The sequence below is a fragment of the Triticum aestivum genome, chromosome 5A, assembly GCF_018294505.1.
Source record: "Triticum aestivum cultivar Chinese Spring chromosome 5A, IWGSC CS RefSeq v2.1, whole genome shotgun sequence".
In the NCBI taxonomy this organism is placed as follows: domain Eukaryota; kingdom Viridiplantae; phylum Streptophyta; class Magnoliopsida; order Poales; family Poaceae; genus Triticum; species Triticum aestivum.
This window is the reverse complement of record NC_057806.1, coordinates 404,314,655-404,335,387: the sequence shown is the minus strand read 5'-3', so window position 1 is coordinate 404,335,387 and position 20,733 is coordinate 404,314,655. Positions and strand designations below refer to the sequence as shown.

General features: G+C 49.6%; 1 protein-coding gene across 1 annotated transcript; it reads left to right on the top strand.

Moving 5' to 3' along the window:
- Positions 1-17,253: 17,253 nt before the first annotated feature.
- On the top strand, positions 17,254-19,285 carry LOC123103641 (homeobox-leucine zipper protein HOX25). Its single transcript, XM_044525284.1, has 3 exons — positions 17,254-17,767; positions 17,843-18,240; positions 18,595-19,285. The coding sequence occupies exons 1-3, from the start codon at positions 17,662-17,664 to the stop codon at positions 18,991-18,993; spliced, it is 903 nt and encodes a 300-aa protein (XP_044381219.1). The 5' UTR covers positions 17,254-17,661; the 3' UTR covers positions 18,994-19,285.
- Positions 19,286-20,733: the final 1,448 nt, after the last annotated feature.

Here is a 20,733-nt window from a genome sequence, read left to right as displayed (position 1 = left end):
AGCACGTTGGATGTCAAGTTTCAGCATTGGGGCAGGCGTTTTGGATCGCCGAAAGGCCTTGGCCAGGCCGCTGACAAAGCAGAAGTTGTCTTGGATGGCCCTACCTCTGATGAATGCGTTCTGACAAGGTCCAACCAGATCATTCATCCTCCTCTGAAGCCTTGTCGCCAAGATTTTGGTGACCAGCTTGGCGAAGCTACAAACCAGACTGATCGGCCTGTAGTCCTTCATGGTGGCAGCGTCAGCACTCTTTGCAAGGAGGATTATGGTAGCTTGGTTCAGGCGGCGGAGGTGGGTCGTCGTGGTGGTCTGTACTGCCCTGATGGATGTAGTTAGGTCAGTCTTGATGATGTGCCAACAGCGTTTGTAAAATAGCCCCGTGAACCCATCGGGTCCGGGAGCTCTATTGCCGTCCAGCTCCGCTATGTTGGCAAGGATTTCCTCTTCGGTGATGGGCGCATCCATGTCACCCAGCTCAATCCCTTCATAACCGAGCCCCTGTAACTTCAGCCTCCTTGGCCTTGGTTGCTTGACCCCGAAGATAGGTTCGAAGAAGGAGTGGAAGACCTTCACCTTAGTTTCCTGATCGGTGACTGTAACCCCGTCCACCTGTAGCTTGGGGATGAAGTTTTTGCGTCTCCGCGCCGTAGCTTTGGCACGGAAGAAGTTAGCTCCTGCATCCCCCTCCTTTATCCCCCTGACCCTCGATTTCTGCCGCCAGATAGCCCTGTCCAGCGCGGCATATCCGAATCGCTGCATCTTCATGTTGGCCCTGAACTGTCTCTCGTCTGCCGTGAGGGGCCTCTGGTCCATAGCCCTGTCGAGCTACGCAATGATCTCACTCGTGATGGCCCCCTTGAGCTTGATGTTGTTGCAGAACTTGGCCTGCCAGCGTTGGAGTGCATTGGCCGTGGCCTTGAGCCTGCCGGCGAACTGGCCGACGGGGTCACTGGCCGTAGGCCCCCCCTGCCAAGTGGCACAGACCACCTCCTCGAACCCCTCCAATTTGGTCCAATGGTTCTGGAATCTGAAGCATCGCGCCTGCCGAAAAGCTATCTCACAATTGAGCAATAAAGGGCAGTGGTCCGAGATCTTTGAGGATAGAGCATGCAACATGCAGTCGGGCAGCAGCTCCTCGAATGCTCCATTGATGAGTATACGGTCTAGCTTCACCATTGTTTCTTGATCTTGCTCGTTACTCCATGTGTACCTACGACCATGTAGGTATAGGTCCTTCAATTGCAACTTGTTAATGAACCTCCTAAATGCTGTGATGCATCAACGGTTGATCCGGGAGTTGTTCTTGTCAGCTGCCCGCGTGATGAGGTTGAAGTCTCCGACTAAGGCTAGGGCAACCCCAGCTGATAGCGAGTTCTGCACCATATGCCTGAGCTCTTGAAGAAACTGCACCTTCTCGTCCCAATTCTGCGGGCCATATACACCGATGATCCCCAGTTGCTCTCCCTTGGCGTTGCACCCAGTCACAGCCACGGCGTGTGTGAGAATGGTGACACCGGGCAGGGAGTAGTGGTTTCCTTTCCATGCTAGCAGCACACCCCCTCTGGTGCCCTCAGCGGGTAGGTATGCAAACTCCGAGAACTCATTGCCACAGCACTGTGCCACCATAGCTCTATCGATGAATGATAGCTTCGTTTCTTGCAAACAAACTAGGGATACATTGTTGCGATACACCACCTCCTTAACCACAGCTCTCCTAGCTGGGTTGTTCAAACCCCTGACGTTCCAAACTAACTAGTTGTCTTCCATAAGGGAACGAGATCGACTAACATCTGACACAGCAGCCTAAGACGACGCTGGAGCCGACGACGCTGCATTCTTGCCCGCTCTGGCCAGCGTGGAGAGTGCCTCTATCTGGACAGGCGATAGGGGCTTGTCGAAGATCCTCTGGTACTCGGCAAGGCGTAGCTCCACCGCCTCGCCGCGCTCCGGGATGGCGAGCCCGCGCTTGGACATGACAAGGCGACGTGCCTGTGCCATGACGTTCCCTTGAGCCACAGGGAAGAGGTTCTTCTTGCAGTTCAGGCGGTAGCTGCGCCTCGTGGCCGTCGCCGGCGTCCTCGTCGGGCGGCGTGGACGTCCACGCGGTGCTTTTGGAGCCTGGAGGACGGCCGGTTCGATGGGGGCAGCCACCGGGTCGAGGAAGAGCTCGGTGGCCTGCTCGTGGGTGATGGGGAAGGCAAGCACCCCACCGACAGCCCCACCAGGGCCCACCACCTCGGCCCCACCCTGTGTGGGACCCCCTCTTCAGCAGCGCTGGCGTGGGCATGCAGATGCGCAGACAGCGGTCCATCCACCAGGATCGGCGCGCCATGCAGAGTAGCGTCCAGGAGGCCAGCGCTAGCGTGGGCATGCATGGGCTTGGTCAGCGGTCCATCCAGCACGGTCGTCGCGCCATGCAGGGCAGCGGATAGGAGGCCGTCCGTGGTGGGCCTCAAGCCGCTCGCCCGACCACCCGACAGCGGCCCCACCGCGGTGGACACGCAGGGGGGCACTGCGGCCTGCAGATCCGATGCCGCAGGGGTGCAGGCTGCCGCAGTTATCATTGGCGGGGAAGTGGTGGCCCGCACCCCGCTGTCGGCTGCCACCCCAGGCGACAGGGACAGATGGCCCATGCCCACCAAGGACAGGGCCCCGCCTGTGTCCGCACGCACCAGCGGTTGGACCACCGAGGCCAGGGCTGGCAGCACCGGGGACCCCATGCATGGGGCGCGCGACGTGACGTCCGCATGCAACGTAGCCGGCTCGGCCACCGCCCCCTCCTCGCGCGGCTCCGCCGCTGCCGCGCAGCCGAGATGGGAGTTGTCGCCGGAGCCCTCATCGGCGTCCGCCGGCACGAAGACGGGAGAGGATAGCTCGCGGACGGCCTTGCCATAGATCTCTTCGGGCTGCAACACACCGGGCACCCGCCGGTAGTGGCCGGAGTAGGGGCGACCATTCCGGCGGCGGCCCCTCCTTTCAGCCAGCGGGAGGCCGAAACCTGTTCGGGTCCTGGTGACGTCGTCGGGCACCCCGTGCTCCCACGGGTGCGGCAGGTCTTCGGGCGGCGGCGCATCGTCGTCTTCATCGCCCCCATCACGCCGGACCGCGAACTTCGGGCGGGGAGGATAGTAGGTGACGGAGTCGACGTGGACGAGCACCGGGTAGTGAAGCTTGCTGGGGAGGTGCTCGGTGCAGGCGCAGTTCTCCTCCTCCTCCTCCCCATCAAGCCCAAAGCCGGGCGGGAGAGAGACATGCGCCAGCGGGTCGGAGCAGCGGGTGCGTGGCCGGACGGTGAGCACCGTCTCCGTCGGCACCTCATCGGGGTCGCCCACCCAGGCCCGGGCGATGAAGTAGGACATGTCGAGCTTGTCGAGGGATTCGATGGCCACCTGGTAGAAGAGGCATTCGGGGAGCAGGTCTTGGGCGGTGTTGAGGCTGAACTCGTGCGGCGGGATGTCCTGGATGAAGAGCCGCACGCTGTACCGGCACTTGACGGATGTCGCGAAGGTCAGCCGGTTCCACCGACGGATCAGCAGGGGCGTACCGTGGGCGTGCACCATATCGTGGCCACGCACCAGGTCGAACCACCGGCGATGAGCAAAGCACACGAAGAACGAGCCCGGCTGCATCAGGGAGACCTGAAGGCCGTTGGTGGGCACATCAGGGAACTCGGCGCGAACAGCCGCCGCGACGTCCGCGGGCACCAACGCTGGCGAGACCACGGCGGTGAACACGAGGGCAGACTCGCGCAGCCGCGTCTCCTCGTCCAGCGCCTCCTGGGTCTCCTCGATCAGGCACACCGTCTTGCGGCAGCGGCGGTTCCCCCTCGCCGGACCGTATGAGAAGCGTGCTGCCATCTCCATGGCAGGCGGAGGGGTGGTAGGGGGGATGTGGTAGGCGGCACGGTTGGTGGAGATGGGGGTGGCGGTGGTGGCGGTGGGAAGACCAATCGAGAAAGGACAGGAGCGCGGTCGTGGTTAGGGTGACCTTGCGGGAAAGCGATGCGGGAGGAGACCGGTAGCCGCGGGGGAGGGGGTCGGCGACGCGGCTCGTCGAGGGAGGAGAGCGGAACACGAGGAAGGTGGCGAGAAGGGCAGTGGTGGGTGGTATGGCCAAGGACGAGGCAGTGGATGCATCGGACTTCACTACGGCAGGAGGCAACTCTGTGAGAGGAGTTGAGACACCGGAAGCACCTACCATGGAGGTCAGCCTTATAGGTGGAGCTGGTATGAATGCCGCGGCCGGCGGTGGTTGAGGATGGTGGAGCAGTAATGGCGTCGGTGCTATTGGCGGGTCGGAGCAGCGCCCCTTTCTTGCCCTTGCGTCGGACCACATGCCACTCCTGTGAAACGGCCACCTGCGAAGCTGCAGGCCTGCCCGCCCCGGCGGGTTCATGGCCACCCTCACCCACCACCACAATGGATTGAATGCGCGGCCGCGGTGGGGCAGACGGCGCATGTCTGATGGGCGAGGAGGGGCGAGTCGGGGCCGGCGAAGCAGGTCTTGAATGCCCGGAGCAGACCACATCGGCGAACGATGGGGCCGGGGATCCGAGGGCGGAATCCACGTCCGAGAAGGCGACCCTCTCCAAGGAGACGGGGCTGCGAGGAGACATGGCAGGCGGCAGCGAGACAGGGCCGGTGGAGACCTCAGCCGGTGGCGGAGGCACGGCCGCGCCGTCGGCACAGGGGCCGGCAACGCCGAGGGGTGGGGGGAGAGCACGCTAGGAGAGCACGCCATGAATGGATTATCTTTTTTGCCTACTGCAGTTGAAGAAGCTGCACACAAATGTGACATATGAGACGAGAACTGTGCAGTTACAACCGGACAACTAGCATCTGCTAGTTAAAAATACTCGAATCAGGATTCCTTGACAGCCTCAAATCAACCATATTAAGTGCACAACTATGAAATGTATGTAGTACAACTGGATCCTTAACTGGTGTGTCTACGTGTTGCTCCGTCATGAAAGCTGACACAAGTGTATATGTTTAACAACCTTATTAACCAAACCTTTTCAAGGAAAACGAAGGTAAGCTATATGTTTGGGGCGTTATAGGTTAGCCTTTTAGGTTTCTGAAGGCCGGTTAATTTGCTTGCCTTTTTACTGCAACGAAACGGCGCCACCAATACTAAACGAGTTGCTCCCAACAGCTGTGCGATTTTCACAGGCTAATACTGTTGTGGTTGGCATTTTGATTTGTTGTTTGTCGTAGCAACAGAGGTCGTGTGAACCATGTACTCCCTTCATCAGGTAAAGATTGTATATTTGGCTTCAAAATTTGTCCACAAAAGAGCATACTTTTATTTTTTTTCATGCACTTTAAAGTAGATAAAAATATTTCTCTCTCATCACACTGTAATCAAGACCAATAACAATCTACACATGGTCTTCTTAATTTCTATATGCACTTAGCTCATTGTGGTTGGTTAATTAAAGAGGAGAGAGATGATGGTTTGCACTTTTCCAATGTATTTTTGACTTGACTCCATAATTTGTTCTAAAATCTCTAGATGTCCACTCTTCAACGGACGGAGAGAGTAGGTACGTAGCTTTATTTTTTCTTCTTTTAAAAGAACATCGAAGACATCTTAGGTCTGATTAATACGAAGGAAAATAAAAGCCAGTACAAAGAATAGACAACTGGACACAGAACGACAAACAAAAAAAGTTGCGCTGCAAATCAAATTAGGCTTCTTTCTCCCATTGTACATTGCCTCGCGGAGATAGAAAATTGCAATGGACCAACAGTAAAGAAAAGAGACACCCGCAAACGCCCTCACCATACCAGGTTTTGAAGACCGCAATATTCACTCGCCCCTTGAGAGGAGATCTAGAAATCGTTGAAACAACATCGGTTGGAGCATCACCCCACGCGTACAAGCTTGCAATTCATAATCATCCGAGGGTTCGAGAAACCGAACCATGCCACACAAAAACATGAACAAAGATGTGAAGTCACCACACTAGTATTCAACCAATAACTCTCCTTTAAAGGCACACCACCTGCCAAGATCTAAAGGGAACCAACTGGCACATCTAAAGGGAACAAACATATTTGGTGACACAAGCTCTCACAGGCCCTTTGTCGGTCCCGGATCGGACATCGTCGAGGTAGGAAGAGACCGAAGAGATCTTATTCCAACACGTTATCGCCTCCACCACCACCTCTTCAATGTCGCCGGGGAAATAAAAATGTAAGAAGAAGATGTTGGGGAACGTAGCAATTTGAAAATTTTCCTACGCACATGCAAGATCATGGTGATGCATAGCAACGAGAGGGGAGAGTGTTGTCCACGTACCCTCGTAGACCGAAAGCGGAAGCGTTAGCACAACGCGGTTGATGTAGTTGTACGTCTTCACGATCCGCCCGATCAAGTACCGAACGCACGACACCTCCGAGTTCAGCACACGTTCAGCCTGATGATGTCCCTCGAACTCCCATCCAGCCGAGTGTTGAGAGAGAGTTTCATCAGCACGACGACGTGGTGACAATGTTGATGTTCTACCGACGTAGGGCTTCGCCTAAGCACCGCTACAGTAATATCGAGGTGGACTATGGTGGAGGGGGCACCGCACACGGCTGGGAGAGATCAACTGATCAACTTGTTGTGTCTTTGGGGTGCCCCCTTGCCCCTGTATATAAAAGAGTGGAGGAGGGGGAGGGCCGGCCCTCTCTATGGCGCGCCCTAGGGGAGTCCTACTCCCACCGTGAGTAGGATTCCCCCTTTCCTAGTAGAACTAGGAGCCCTTCCAAGTAGTAGGAGTAGGAGGGAAGGAAAGGGAAGGGAAAAGGAGAAGGAAGGGGGCGCCCCCCTCCCTAGTCCAATTCGGACCATCCCATGGGGAGGGGTGCGGCCACCCTTTGAGGCATTTCTCTCCTTTCCCGTATGGCCCATTAAGGCCCAGTACGAATTCCCGTAACTCCCCGGTACTCCCGAAAATACCCGAATCACTCGGAACCTTTCCGATATCCGAATATAGTCGTCCAATATATCGATCTTTACGTCTTGATCATTTCGAGACTCCTCGTCATGTCCCCAATCTCATCCGGAACTCAGAACTCCTTCGGTACATCAAAACACATAAACTCATAATATAACCGTCATCGAACTTTAAGCGTGCGGACCCTACGGGTTCGAGAACTATGTAGACATGACTGAGACACGTCTCCGGTCAGTAACCAATAGCGGAACCTGGATGCTCATATTGGCTCCTACATATTCTACGAAGATCTTTATCGGTCAAACCGCATAACAACATACGTTGTTCCCTTTGTCATCGGTATGTTACTTGCCCGAGATTCGATCGTCGGTATCTCAATACCTAGTTCAATCTCGTTATCGGCAAGTCTCTTTACTCGTTCCGTAATACATCATACCGCAACTAACTCATTAGTTGCAATGCTTGCAAGGCTTATAGTGATGTGCATTACCGAGTGGGCCCAGAGTTACCTCTCCGACAATCGGAGTGACAAATCCTAATCTCGGAGACACCTGTAGAGCACCTTTATAATCACCCAGTTACGTTGTGACATTTGGTAGCACACAAAGTGTTCCTCTGGTAAACGGGAGTTGCATAATCTCATAGTCATAGGAACATGTATAAGTCATGAAGAAAGCAATAGCAACAAACTAAATGATCAAGTGCTATGCTAACGGAATAGGTCAAGTCAATCACATCATTCTCCTAATGATGTGATCCCGTTAATCAAATGACAACTCATGTCTATGGCTAGGAAACTTAACCATCTTTAATCAACGAGCTAGTCAAGTAGAGGCATACCAGTGACACTCTGTTTGTCTATGTATTCACACATGTATTATGTTTCCGGTTAATACAATTCTAGCATGAATAATAAATATTTATCATGATATAAGGAAATAAATAATAACTTTATTATTGCCTCTAGGGCATATTTCCTTCAGTCTCCCACTTGCACTAGAGTCAATAATCTAGTTCACATCGCCATGTGATTTAATACCAATAGTTCACATCACCATGCGATTAACACTCATAGTTCAAATCGACATGTGACCAACACCCAAAGGGTTTACTAGAGTCAATAATCTAGTTCACATCGCTATGTGATTAACACCCAAAGAGTACTAAGGTGTGATCATGTTTTGCTTGTGAGAGAAGTTTAGTCAACGGGTCTGCCACATTCAGATCCGTAAGTATTTTGCAAATTTCTATGTCAACAATGCTTTGCACGGAGCTACTCTAGCTAATTGCTCCCACTTTCAATATGTATCCAGATTGAGATTTAGATTCATCTGGATCAGTGTCAAAATTTGCATCGACGTAACCCTTTACGACGAACCTTTTGTCACTTCCATAATCGAGAAACATATCCTTATTCCACTAAGGATAATTTTGACCAATGTCCAGTGATCTACTCCTAGATCACTATTGTACTCCTTTGCCAAACTCAGGGCAGGGTATACAATAGGTCTGGTACACAACATGCATACTTTATAGAACCTATGGCTGAGGCATAGGGAATGACTTTCATTCTCTCTCTATCTTCTGCCGTGGTCGGGTTTTGAGTCTTACTCAACTTCACACCTTGTAACACAGGCAAGAACTCCTTCTTTGACTGTTCCATTTTGAACTACTTCAAAATCTTGTCAAGGTATGTACTCATTGAAAAACTTATCAAGCGTCTTGATCTATCTCTATAGATCTTGATGCTCAATATGTAAGCAGCTTCACCGAGGTCTTTCTTTGAAAAAACTCCTTTCAAACATTCCTTTATGCTTTGCAGAATAATTCTACATGATCTCCGATCAACAATATGTCATACATAAACTTATCAGAAATGATGTAGTGCTCCCACTCACTTTCTTGTAAATACAGGCTTCACCGCAAGTCTGTATAAAACTATATGCTTTGATCAACTTATCAAAGCGTATATTCCAACTCCGAGATGCTTGCACCAGTCCATAGATGGATCGCTGGAGCTTGCATATTTTGTTAGAACCTTTAGGATCAACAAAACCTTCTGGTTGCATCATATACAACTCTTTTTTAATAAATCCTATTAAGGAATGCAGTTTTGTTTATCCATTTGCCAGATTTCATAAAATGCGGCAATAGCTAACATGATTCGGACAGACTTAAGCATAGATACGAGTGAGAAATTCTCATCGTGGTCAACACCTTGAACTTGTCAAAAACCTTTTTGCGACAATTCTAGCTTTGTAGATAGTAACACTACTATCAGTGTCCGTCTTCCTCTTGAAGATCCATTTAATCTCAATGGCTCGCCGATCTTTGGGCAAGTCAATCAAAATCCATACTTTGTTCTTATACATGGATCTCATCTCAGATTTCATGGCCTCAAGCCATTTCACGGAATCTGGGCTCATCATCGCTTCCTCATAGTTCATAGGTTCGTCATGGTCAAGTAACATGACCTCCAGAACAGGATTACCGTACCACTCTGGTGTGGATCTCACTCTGGTTTACCTACGAGGTTCGGTAGTAACTTGATCTGAAGTTGCATGATCATCATCATTAGCTTCCTCACTAATTGGTGTAGTAGTCACAGGAACAGATTTCTGTGATGAACTACTTTCCAATAAGGGAGCAGGTACAGTTACCTCATCAAGTTCTACTTTTCTCCCACTCACTTCTTTCGAGAGAAACTCCTTCTCTAGAAAGGATCCATTCTCAGCAATGAATATATTGCCTTCGGATCTGTGATAGAAGGTGTACCCAACATTTTCTTTTGGGTATCCTATGAAGACGAACTTCTCCGATTTGGGTTTGAGCTAATCAGGTTGAAACTTTTTCACATAAGCATTGCAACCTCAAACTTTAATAAACGGCAGCTTAGGTTTCTTGCCAAACCATAGTTCATATGGTGTCATCTCAACGGATTTAGATGGTGCCCTATTTAACGTGAATGTAGCTGTCTCTAATGCATAACCTCAAAACTATAGTGGTTAGTCGGTAAGAAACTTCATAGATTGCACTATATCCAATAATAGTACGGTTATGACATTCGGACACACCATTATGCTGTGGTGTTCCAGGTGGCACGATTTTGTGAAACTATTGCACATTGTTTTAATTGAAGACCAAACTCGTAACTCAAATATTTATCTCTGCGATTAGATCGTAGAAACTTTATTTTCTTGTCACGATGATTTTCCACTTCACTCTAAAGTTTTTGAACTTTTCAAATGTTTCAGACTTATGTTTCATCAAGTAGATATACCCATATATGCTCAAATCATCTGTGAAGGTTAGAAAATAACGATACCCACCATGAGCCTCAACATTCATCGCACTGCATACATCAGTATGCATTATTTCCAATAAGTCAGTTGCTTGCTCCATTGTTCCGGAGAACGGAGTCTTAGTCATCTTGACCATGAGGCATGGTTCGCAAGCATCAACTGATTCATAATCAAGTGATTCCAAAAGCCCATCAGCATGGATTTTCTTCATGCGCTTTACACCAATATGACCTAAACGGCAGTGCCACAAATAAGTTGCACTATCATTATTAACTTTGCATCTTTTGGCTTCAATATTATGAGAATGTGTATCACCACAATCGAGATCCAACAAACCATTTTCATTGGGTGTGTAACCATATAAGGTTTTATTCATGTAAACAGAACAACAATTTATTCTCTTACTTAAATGAATAACCGTATTGCAATAAACATGATCCAATCATATTCATGCTCAACGCAAACACTAAATAACATTTATTTTAGGTATAACACTAATCCCGAAAGTATAGGGAGTGTGCGATGATGATCATATCAATCTTGGAACCATTTCCAATACACATCGTCACTTCACCCTTAACTAGTCTTTGTTCATTCTGCAACTCCCGTTTCGAGTTACCATTCTTAGCAACTGAACCAGTATCAAATACCGAGGGGTTGCTATAAACACTAGTAAAGTACACATCAATAACCTGTATATCAAATATACCCTTGTTCACTTTGCCATCTTTCTTATCCACTAGACATTCAGGGCATTTCCGCTTCCAATGACCAGTCCCTTTGCAGTAGAAGCACTTAGTCTCAAGCTTAGGTCCAGACTTGGGCTTCTTCACTTGAGCAGCAACTTTCTTGCCGTTCTTCTTGAAGTTCCCTTTCTTTCCCTTGGCCCTTTTCTTGAAACTAGTGGTCTTGTTAATCATCAACACTTGATGCTCTTTCTTGATTTCTACCTTCATCGATTTCATCATCATGAAAAGCTCGGGAATCATTTACGTCATCCCTTGCATACTATAGTTCATCACGAAGTTCTACTAACTTGTTGATGGTGACTAGAGAATTCTGTCAATCACTATTTTATCTGAAAGATTAACTCCCACTTGATTCAAGCGATTGTAGTACCCAGATAATCTGAGCACATGCTCACTGCTTGAGCTATTCTCCTCCATCTTTTAGCTATAGAACTTGTTGGAGACTTCATATCTCTCAACTTGGGTATTTGCTTGAAATATTAACTTCAACTCCTGGAACATCTTATATGATCCATGACGTTCAAAACGTCTTTGAAGTCCCGATTCTAAGCTGTTAAGCATGATGCACTAAACTATCAAGTAGTCATCATATTGAGCTAGCCAAACTTTCATAACGTCTGCATTTGCTCCTGCAATAGGTCAGTCACCTAGTGGTGCATCAAGGACATAATTCTTCTGTGCAGCAATGAGGATAAACCTCAGATCACGGATCCAATCCGCATCATTGCTACTAACATTTTTCAACTTAGTTTTCTCTAGAAACATATAAAAATTAAACGGGGAGCAACATCGCGAGCTGTTGATCTACAACATAGATATGCTAATACTACCAGGACTAAGTTCATGATAAATTAAAGTTCAATTAATCATATTACTTAAGAACTCCCGCTTAGATAGACATCCCTCTAATCATCTAAGTGATCACGTGATCCAAATCAACTAAACCATAACCGATCATCACGTGAAATGGAGTAGCTTTCAATGGTGAACATCATTATGTTGATCATATCTACTATATGATTCACGCTCGACCTTTCGGTCTCAGTGTTCCGAGGCCATATCTGCATATGCTAGGCTCGTCAAGTTTAACCTGAGTATTCTGCGTGTGCAAAACTGGCTTGCACCCGTTGTAGATGGACGTAGAGCTTATCACACCCGATCATCATGTGGTGTCTGGGCACGACGAACTTTGGCAACGGTGCATACTCAGGGAGAACACTTTTTATCTTGAAATTTAGTGAGAGATCATCTTATAAAGCTACCGTCGAACTAAGCAAAATAAGATGCATAAAAGATAAATATCACATGCAATCAAAATATGTGACATGGTATGGCCATCATCATCTTGTGCCTTTGATCTCCATCTCCAAAGCATCGTCATGATTTCCATCGTCACCGGCATGACACCATGATCTCCATCATCTTGATCTATATCAATGTGTCATCACATGGTCGTCTCGCCAACTATTGCTCTTGCAACTATTGCTATCGCATAGCGATAAAGTAAAGCAATTATTTGGCGCTTGCATCTTATGCAATAAAGAGACAACCATAAGGCTTCTGCCAGTTGCCGATAACTTCAACAAAACATGATCATGTTATACAACAACTTTTATCTCATGTCTTGACCATATCACATCACAACATGCCCTGCAAAAACAAGTTAGACGTCCTCTACTTTGTTGTTGCAAGTTTTACGTGGCTGCTATGGGATGAGCAAGAACCGTTCTTACCTACGCATCAAAACCACAACGATAGTTTGTCAAGTTGGTGCTGTTTTAACCTTCGCAAGGACCGGGCGTAGCCACACTCGGTTCAACTAAAGTTGGAGAAACTGACACCCGCTAGTCACCTGTGTGCATAGCACGGTGGTAAAACCAGTCTCGCGTAAGCGTACGCGTAATGTCGGTCCGGGCCGCTTCATCCAACAATACCGCCGAACCAAAGTGTGACATGCTGGTAAGCAGTATGACTTATATCGCCCACAACTCACTTGTGTTCTACTCGTGCATATCATCAACGCATAAAACCTAGGCTCGGATGCCACTGTTGGGGAACGTATCAATTTCAAAATTTTCCTACGCACACGCAAGATCATGGTGATGCATAGCAACGAGAGGGGAGAGTGTTGTCCACGTACCCTCGTAGACCGAAAGCGGAAGCGTTAGCACAACGCGGTTGATGTAGTCGTACATCTTCACGATCTGACCGATCAAGTACCGAACGCACGGCACCTCCGAGTTTAGCACACGTTCAGCCCGATGACGTCCCTCGAACTCCGATCCAGCCGAGTGTTGAGGGAGAGTTTCATCAGCACGACGGCGTGGTGACAATGTTGATGTTCTACTGACGCAGGGCTTCGCCTAAGCACCGCTACAGTAATATCGAGGTGGACTATGGTGGAGGGGGCACCGCACACGGCTGGGAGAGATCAACTGATCAACTTGTTGTGTCTTTGGGGTGCCCCCTTGCCCCTGTATATAAAGGAGTGGAGGAGGGGGAGGGCTGACCCTCTCTATGGCGTGCCCTAGGGGAGTCCTACTCCCACCGGGAGTAGGATTTCCCCTTTCCTAGTAGAACTAGGAGCCCTTCCAAGTAGTAGGAGTAGGAGGGAAGGAAAGGGAAGGGAAAAGGAGAAGGAAGGAAGGGGGCGCCCCCCTCCCTAGTCCAATTCGGACCATCCCATGGGGAGGGGTGCGGCCACCCTTTGAGGCCTTTCTCTCCTTTCCCGTATGGCCCATAAAGGCCCAATACGAATTCCCGTAACTCCCCGGTACTCCCGAAAATACCCGAATCACTCGGAACCTTTCCGATGTCCGAATATAGTCGTCCAATATATCGATCTTTACGTCTCGATCATTTCGAGACTCCTCGTCATGTCCCCGATCTCATCTGGGACTCCGAACTCCTTCGGTACATCAAAACACATAAACTCATAATATAACCGTCATCGAACTTTAAGCGTGCGGACCCTACAGGTTCGAGAACTATGTAGACATGACCGAGACATGTCTCCGGTCAATAACCAATAGCGGAACCTAGATGCTCATATTGGCTCCTACATATTCTACAAAAATCTTTATCGGTCAAACCGCATAACAACATACGTTGTTCCCTTTGTCATCGGTATGTTACTTGCCCGAGATTCGATCGTCGGTATCTCAATACCTAGTTCAATCTCGTTACCGGCAAGTATCTTTACTCGTTCCGTAATACATCATACCGCAACTAACTCATTAGTTGCAATGCTTGCAAGTCTTATAGTGATGTGCATTACCGAGTGGGCCCAGAGTTACCTCTTCGACAATCGGAGTGGCAAATTCTAATCTCGAAATACGCCAACCCAACAAGTACCTTCGGAGACACCTGTAGAGCACCTTTATAATCACCCAGTTACGTTGTGATGTTTGGTAGCACACAAAGTGTTCCTCTGGTAAACGGGAGTTGCATAATTTCATAGTCATAGGAACATGTATAAGTCATGAAGAAAGCAATAGCAACAAACTAAACGATCAAGTGCTATGCTAACGGAATAGGTCAAGTCAATCACATCATTCTCCTAATGATGTGATCCCGTTAATCAAATGACAACTCATGTCTATGGCTAGGAAACTTAACCATCTTTGATCAACGAGCTAGTCAAGTAGAGGCATACCAGTGACACTCTGTTTGTCTATGTATTCACACATGTATTATGTTTCCGGTTAATACAATTCTAGCATGAATAATAAACATTTATCATGATATAAGGAAATAAATAATAACTTTATTATTGCCTCTAGGGCATATTTCCTTCAGAAGAAAACATGACGAACGTGTCCGCACTCCTCTGGCACCGACGAGATCGCCAGGCGGGGAAGAGGAGAGACAGAGGTGGTGGTGTTTAGGGAAGGCCTAGGTTCGGACCCTGTATTCGGGTTCGTTCTGTGTCCCGCACCTACTACATCTACATTAACTAAATGTCACGGGGTTCTTCCCTAGCTGGACTTTTGTACAAAATCAATAATTAGCCCCCTCCTATGGCACTCCCTTCCTAGAGTGACATAGACAGGGACGACACTCAATCCAACAACTACCATTTTCCATCATTGCCAGACTCTGCCGGTCAAGCTCGAGCGGAGCCCGGTGGAGGCAGGGTATATTCTCTATACCGTTGATTGGAGTTGATGTGTCTCGACCGTATAGGGTGTAGTGGTGGAGCTTCAGGCGATGGTGGGTTCTTGCGCGCCGGTTTGGGGGCTTGATCTGGTCATGCCAATCAGCTCGCTCCCACAGTGATTTGGTGGCCAGTGGTGGCTCACCTAGCCCGCGATTGGTGTGACAGTGTGTTACTGGTTGCAGAGTGGCGAGGATGTGCGCATTGAAGGTGGTGGCGCAGAGGGTGCAGTGGAGTAGTAGGCCTGAGTAGTGCATGACTGGACCTCAGCTTGGCATTGGTGAGGTGGTCGGTAGTGACTAGCTCGGGCTGTTAGCACAACTTGTCTAAGATCCCACATGTGACGGTTGGGATGGGATTCCCTAGTTGTAGTTGTGGTGGCACTCTTCATTTCGATGGTGTGGCAGTTTTCTATTGCGATAGGAAGAAGGTTGTGCACCGTAGATCCGGAGTCCTCCACGGACCCATCGACGACGCATCCGGCATGCAGAAGCACATGTTGGGGGGGGGGGGGGTTATCGAGGTGAAGTGGTTTCACCATATTCCTGTGCCACGTGTAGTGTATTTTTGGGCCATATTTTCCTATGTACATGAGGTGCCGGGGCCCCCATCTGGGCAGCAATTTCATAAATGAAGTTGTATTCAACAAGGCAAGCCAATCCTATCTGGAAAAAAAGAAAAAGGAGAGACACATCCAGAAAGAGCTGCCATATTTCCGCTCCTATGTAAGGAGTCCAAGAACCTACATGGAGGGAACAAGTCCTACACAAGACACCACCACGGGAGATCTACCGACGAACATATTAAAAAGGAGTCACCCATAAACTCACTGAAAACATCATGTAATCCCTCCTTATACCTTGTCTCGGTGTATCCCATATAAGCAAGAGTATGGCTATTACCGGCATCTTAGGACCCGAACTTGAGTAAAAATGTGTCACATGTTTGTTCGATGATCTGAAATGATATACCACTATCAAACAAATCTATGAGTGATCATTGTACCACCATTAGGTACTTTGCAAAATGCCCCCGCCATGTTATGGAGGTGGGGCTCAATGGTGGGATGTCACCGTGGTGTGGTGCCTGCAATGGCCGGTGTCGTTGCAGACGTGTACCAGGTGCGACAATGAGGGTGGCCTCACGGGAAGTTGTCCTCATTGTTGTTGTGACACATGTGGTGCCAGTGGAGAGGTGTTGTGGTGGTAGTAGGCTCTCTGATCCACTTATTGTGGTTTGCCACTAACATCCAGACTTGGTTGTCTTTACGGCTAGTTTGGAGCTCATCGGCAGTTGAGCCTCCTTCCAAGAGGATCATCGTGGTGGAGGGTTACCGGGCTCTAAGAGAAAGTCTTGGCATACGAAGCTCATTACTAGCGATGAAAGAGACCATGGATGTCTTTCACCTTTTTGGAGACGTTATCGAAGAGTTCACCCTGAAACTAGATCATGACTGGCAGGTGGTGTGGCATCACCCCCCCCCCCCCCCCCCCCCGCGAGTTTGGTGGTGGTGCCAGGCGCTCTGGGAGAAAACTTTCTTCGATGGGGTGGTGACGTTCATGTTGACACTCACGAGCGTCATTTACTCTTCAGAGGTGTTGTTGAAGAGATTCTTCACACCTGGTATGACTCTTTGGACCTAAGGTCGTTGGTTTGCATTTGGTGTGAAGAACTCTAATTTTGGTTAGGAGTTGCTCACATCCGAGTCAGGTTCTATTTTTGCAGGGCTATCCCCTATTAATCATAATATTGTGAATTTTTTGGTATAAACCGGGCCAACTTTGTCCTTAATGGAATTTCAGGAGCACCATCTTGATGAGGTCATCCAAAAATATTCTTTTGCTATTTTTATTAGGGTCTCAGCGTGTAAAATGATGATCACATATGACTAGGTGGAATACCACTTGTGGTTAATAAAAAGAGAACCTAAATATAAATAAGTTACCTTAAAGAGACTAAATGTCATAGTAATAAAGATACTCTAATCCCCCAATTAGGAGACAAAGCTGCCACTCTAACCAAATTCAGGACATTTCTGTAAATTCACACCACCCCTTGGGCCTATATAATGCTTCCTCCTTTACACTCCAAAACTTTACCCGCAATGTCCCTAATCCCCAATTAGGAGTGCAAAATATAACAAACCCCAAAAGCTTATTTACAGTCCAGTCCATCAACCACCGCCGGTCAGCTTCTCCGGCCACCGTGCATCGCGCAAACTTGGCCTGACAGAATCCCGTGTTCTTCTCCGGCGGTGGCTGGAGAGATGGGGTTCTCTCTGTACCCCATGAAGACGTCGACGCGCATGCTGTGGAGCACCAGCTTCTACCGCCACAAGTTCCCGGCCGCCGCCGCCTCCTCCTTCTAATCAAGCAAGCTCCGGCCCGCCGGTCGATCGCCTCCGTGTTTCAAAAGGAGGCGGGGGAGCGCGTGGTGCGCACACGTATATGTAATAATTTTAGTGCCGCAAGATAGGGTCTTCTTCTTTGGTTCTTGATAGAGTTTTCTATGGAATCCGGCCGCCTCATTTTCGGTTCGGCCGCGCCGTGCCGCGCTGCCGGCGGCGGAGGAGGTCAGATGATGCTCTTTGGCGGCAGTGGGAGCTTCCTTGGAGGTATGGATCGGTATCTTTGGCGTTCGTTCTTGGAATTCTCTATTTGATTGCACTTACACGCTTGAGTATTTGCAGGCTCGCCGGTGGTGGCCGGCGTGGAGGACGGGCGGCGTAAGAGGCCGTTCTTGACAACGGTGGACGAGGAGCTCCAGATGGACGAGGAGATGTACGGGTACTACGGCCTCGACGAGCACGCGCCCGAGAGGAAGCGCCGGCTGACGGCGGAGCAGGTGCGCGCGCTGGAGCGGAGCTTCGAGGAGGAGAAGCGGAAGCTGGAGCCGGAGCGGAAGAGCGAGCTGGCGCGGCGGCTGGGAATCGCGCCGCGGCAGGTGGCCGTGTGGTTCCAGAACCGCCGCGCGCGCTGGAAGGCGAAGCAGCTCGAGCAGGACTTCGATGCTCTCAGGGCCGCCCACGACGAGCTGCTCGCCGGACGCGACGCGCTCCTCGCCGACAACCACCGACTACGATCGCAGGTGATCATCAATCCGGCCACCGCCAGCTCATTGCTTAATTAAGTTCAATCCTGGTCAAATTAATTTCATATTTTAGTCAATCAAAATATTTCCTCTGCGAATATTTGTTTGAATGGTGAAGATTCGATTGTCTTTGGGAGAATTATTCTCTGTAAATAGAATGCGGATTCATGAGTAGGGTCACAAAACAGTATAGTAGGATAAGAATCTAGTACACCTAGTAAAGTGCCCAATCGACTGACTAATCTCCAATGCTTAGCAAATCCTCTAAATCACTGTCACGGTTATCCCAAATCACACGAATTCAGACAAGGCCTTGTCACCTTGATAATGACCGCGCATGCGCGCTTGCAGGTGACATCACTGACCGAGAAACTGCAAGCCAAGGAGTCGTCGGAGCTAGAGGAGCGAACCGCCGTGTCAGGCACGGCAGATGCCGGTGTCCCAGCCGTTGAACTGAAAGAAGGCTACGCCGCCTGCGATGGCGCGGCGGGGCTGCTGCTGGCCGGTTTCGCCGGGGGAGCCAACGACAGCCCGGAGTCCAACTCTTACCTGGCCGACGCGCGCTCACCTCCGTCGTCCTCAGACGACGACTGCGCCGGAGCGGTCAGCGGCGAGCTGAACAGCTGCGCCCTCTTCCTCCCGGAGTACGCCATGCTCGACGTCGCGGCCGCGGAGCGCGGGAGCGTCCAACAAGGGGAGGAGGAAGAGGAGGAGGCGCAGCGCAAGTACTGGGCGTGGTTCTGGAGCTGATCGATGAGAGAGCATCAGGAAAATTAGCAATACTCCTTGTGGACGTGCGCCATGTTTAATCCAATCTAGAAGTGTTACATATTTGCTCGGTGTGTTAATTATTTGCCCTACTAGCAGTGAGTAGTGAATTAGTGATGGTAATGATATGAATATATATACTCGGTATAGTTCAGCGGATGTTTAGGCTGAAACTGCATGGCCTTGCTTTGCCAGGGACATCAGCAACGTCATCAAGATACGAGTGTTCGATCTTTCGATGAAAATTATAACAGTAAGTACTAGTTTTGGTGGAGACCATTTTGGCGTTTTAATTACCACGCACAATATTAACAATCCGGTTTAGCAACCCCTAGAACAATTCTAAAGGGATTACAGATGATGCTAGAAGTATGACATGAAGCAATCAAAATTCGAATAAAAATATGATTAAAGCAATCTAAAATTGCAAGTAGACTAGTAGATAAATTATGTAAGAGCATCTACCGTCACGCATAACAAATCCGTCCCCTCAAACATCCGCGGACGGTGACCGGTCACATCTTAATTTTTTGTTTCCACACACGCCTGGATACCTCAATTAGCAAACCTCAAATCCATATTACACATGCCCCGTCAACTTTCGATACAGCCGGACGTCTGGCTACTACATCAATACATGCCACCGGATTACCAATATTTGGCATGTTCTACATACATACTAAAATATCCACAAAGATCATCCACGGTTGATATTGCTGCTCATGACGTCTTTGTTGCGGAAGTAGCACTCGAAGATGCAATATGGATCAAGCCGGATCCACTCCTTGCCGGAGCTGTCCGCCCCGTCAATGTCCCCATTCTCCTCTCTTGGGGGCAGTCCATCCATGGCACGGACCGCCCACGCTTGCTTTCGGGTGTGGGTGCGCGTGTTCCTTCTCTGCCGCTTTTGGAGGATTCCGGCACGAATTGCTTCCTCTTCTGCAGCAGCGCGTGCCGCTGCCTCCGCCTCCATCACATCGTCAGCGAGGCAGGCCTTGTGCTCCCGTGCCCTCTGCTTGTTACAATGGATACCCGGTCCCTGTAACACTCGTACTCCTTTGGACCGAAGAAGGGGCGACAGACAAACCTAGAGCCTCTAGCCCCGGCGGATCTGAGCGCCAGTTGCGCCGACGCAATGGATTCGTGCCGGACAGATTCCGACGTCGATCAGGCGCACCCTTATTTGGAGCGGTGGAGGGCCATGCGGACGGACATAGCCTCCTCCGGCCCATGTGGGACGACACCCAGTCGGTAGATCAGAAGTGGTCGGAGTCAGATCTGTTGCCCACCATGCCTAAGAGGGCTAGAGATCGCCAGAAGTGAGCTTGGGGCCGGACCAGAGTGGACTAGGTATTGTTTGGTCGGGGAGTGGACACGGATGAATATAAATGGGGTCGGGTGGACCAATGTGGGAAGGATCCGACGTGGCGGACGTGCTCGGACTTACCCATGCCTCCCCATATCTGTCCCAGATTTGTGATGGATATGAGGGATGTCGATTAGCCTAGGCGTTTGTGAATGGTGAGGCGGCCGCTTGGGTCAATTTTTACCGATTAGTGACCGGTCGTCCGCCTGGAAGTATAGTGGGTTTGCGGAGCCCGACTGTAGATGCTCTTAGCGGCAGATTCCATTCTGTGCATGTCTATTTCATAGCCCTTTCTTTAAAATATATCTGATTTATATTAGATTAACAGAACTATGAATATACCTCCACACCCCCCC

Bases quoted from the DNA above. Each gene is read 5' to 3' on its own strand.
- LOC123103641 (XM_044525284.1), top strand. From the start codon at position 17,662: ATGGAATCCGGCCGCCTCATTTTCGGTTCGGCCGCGCCGTGCCGCGCT. The intron at 17,768-17,842 runs GTATGGATCGGT...GAGTATTTGCAG, and splicing joins CAGTGGGAGCTTCCTTGGAG to GCTCGCCGGTGGTGGCCGGC. The intron at 18,241-18,594 runs GTGATCATCAAT...GCGCGCTTGCAG, and splicing joins ACCACCGACTACGATCGCAG to GTGACATCACTGACCGAGAA.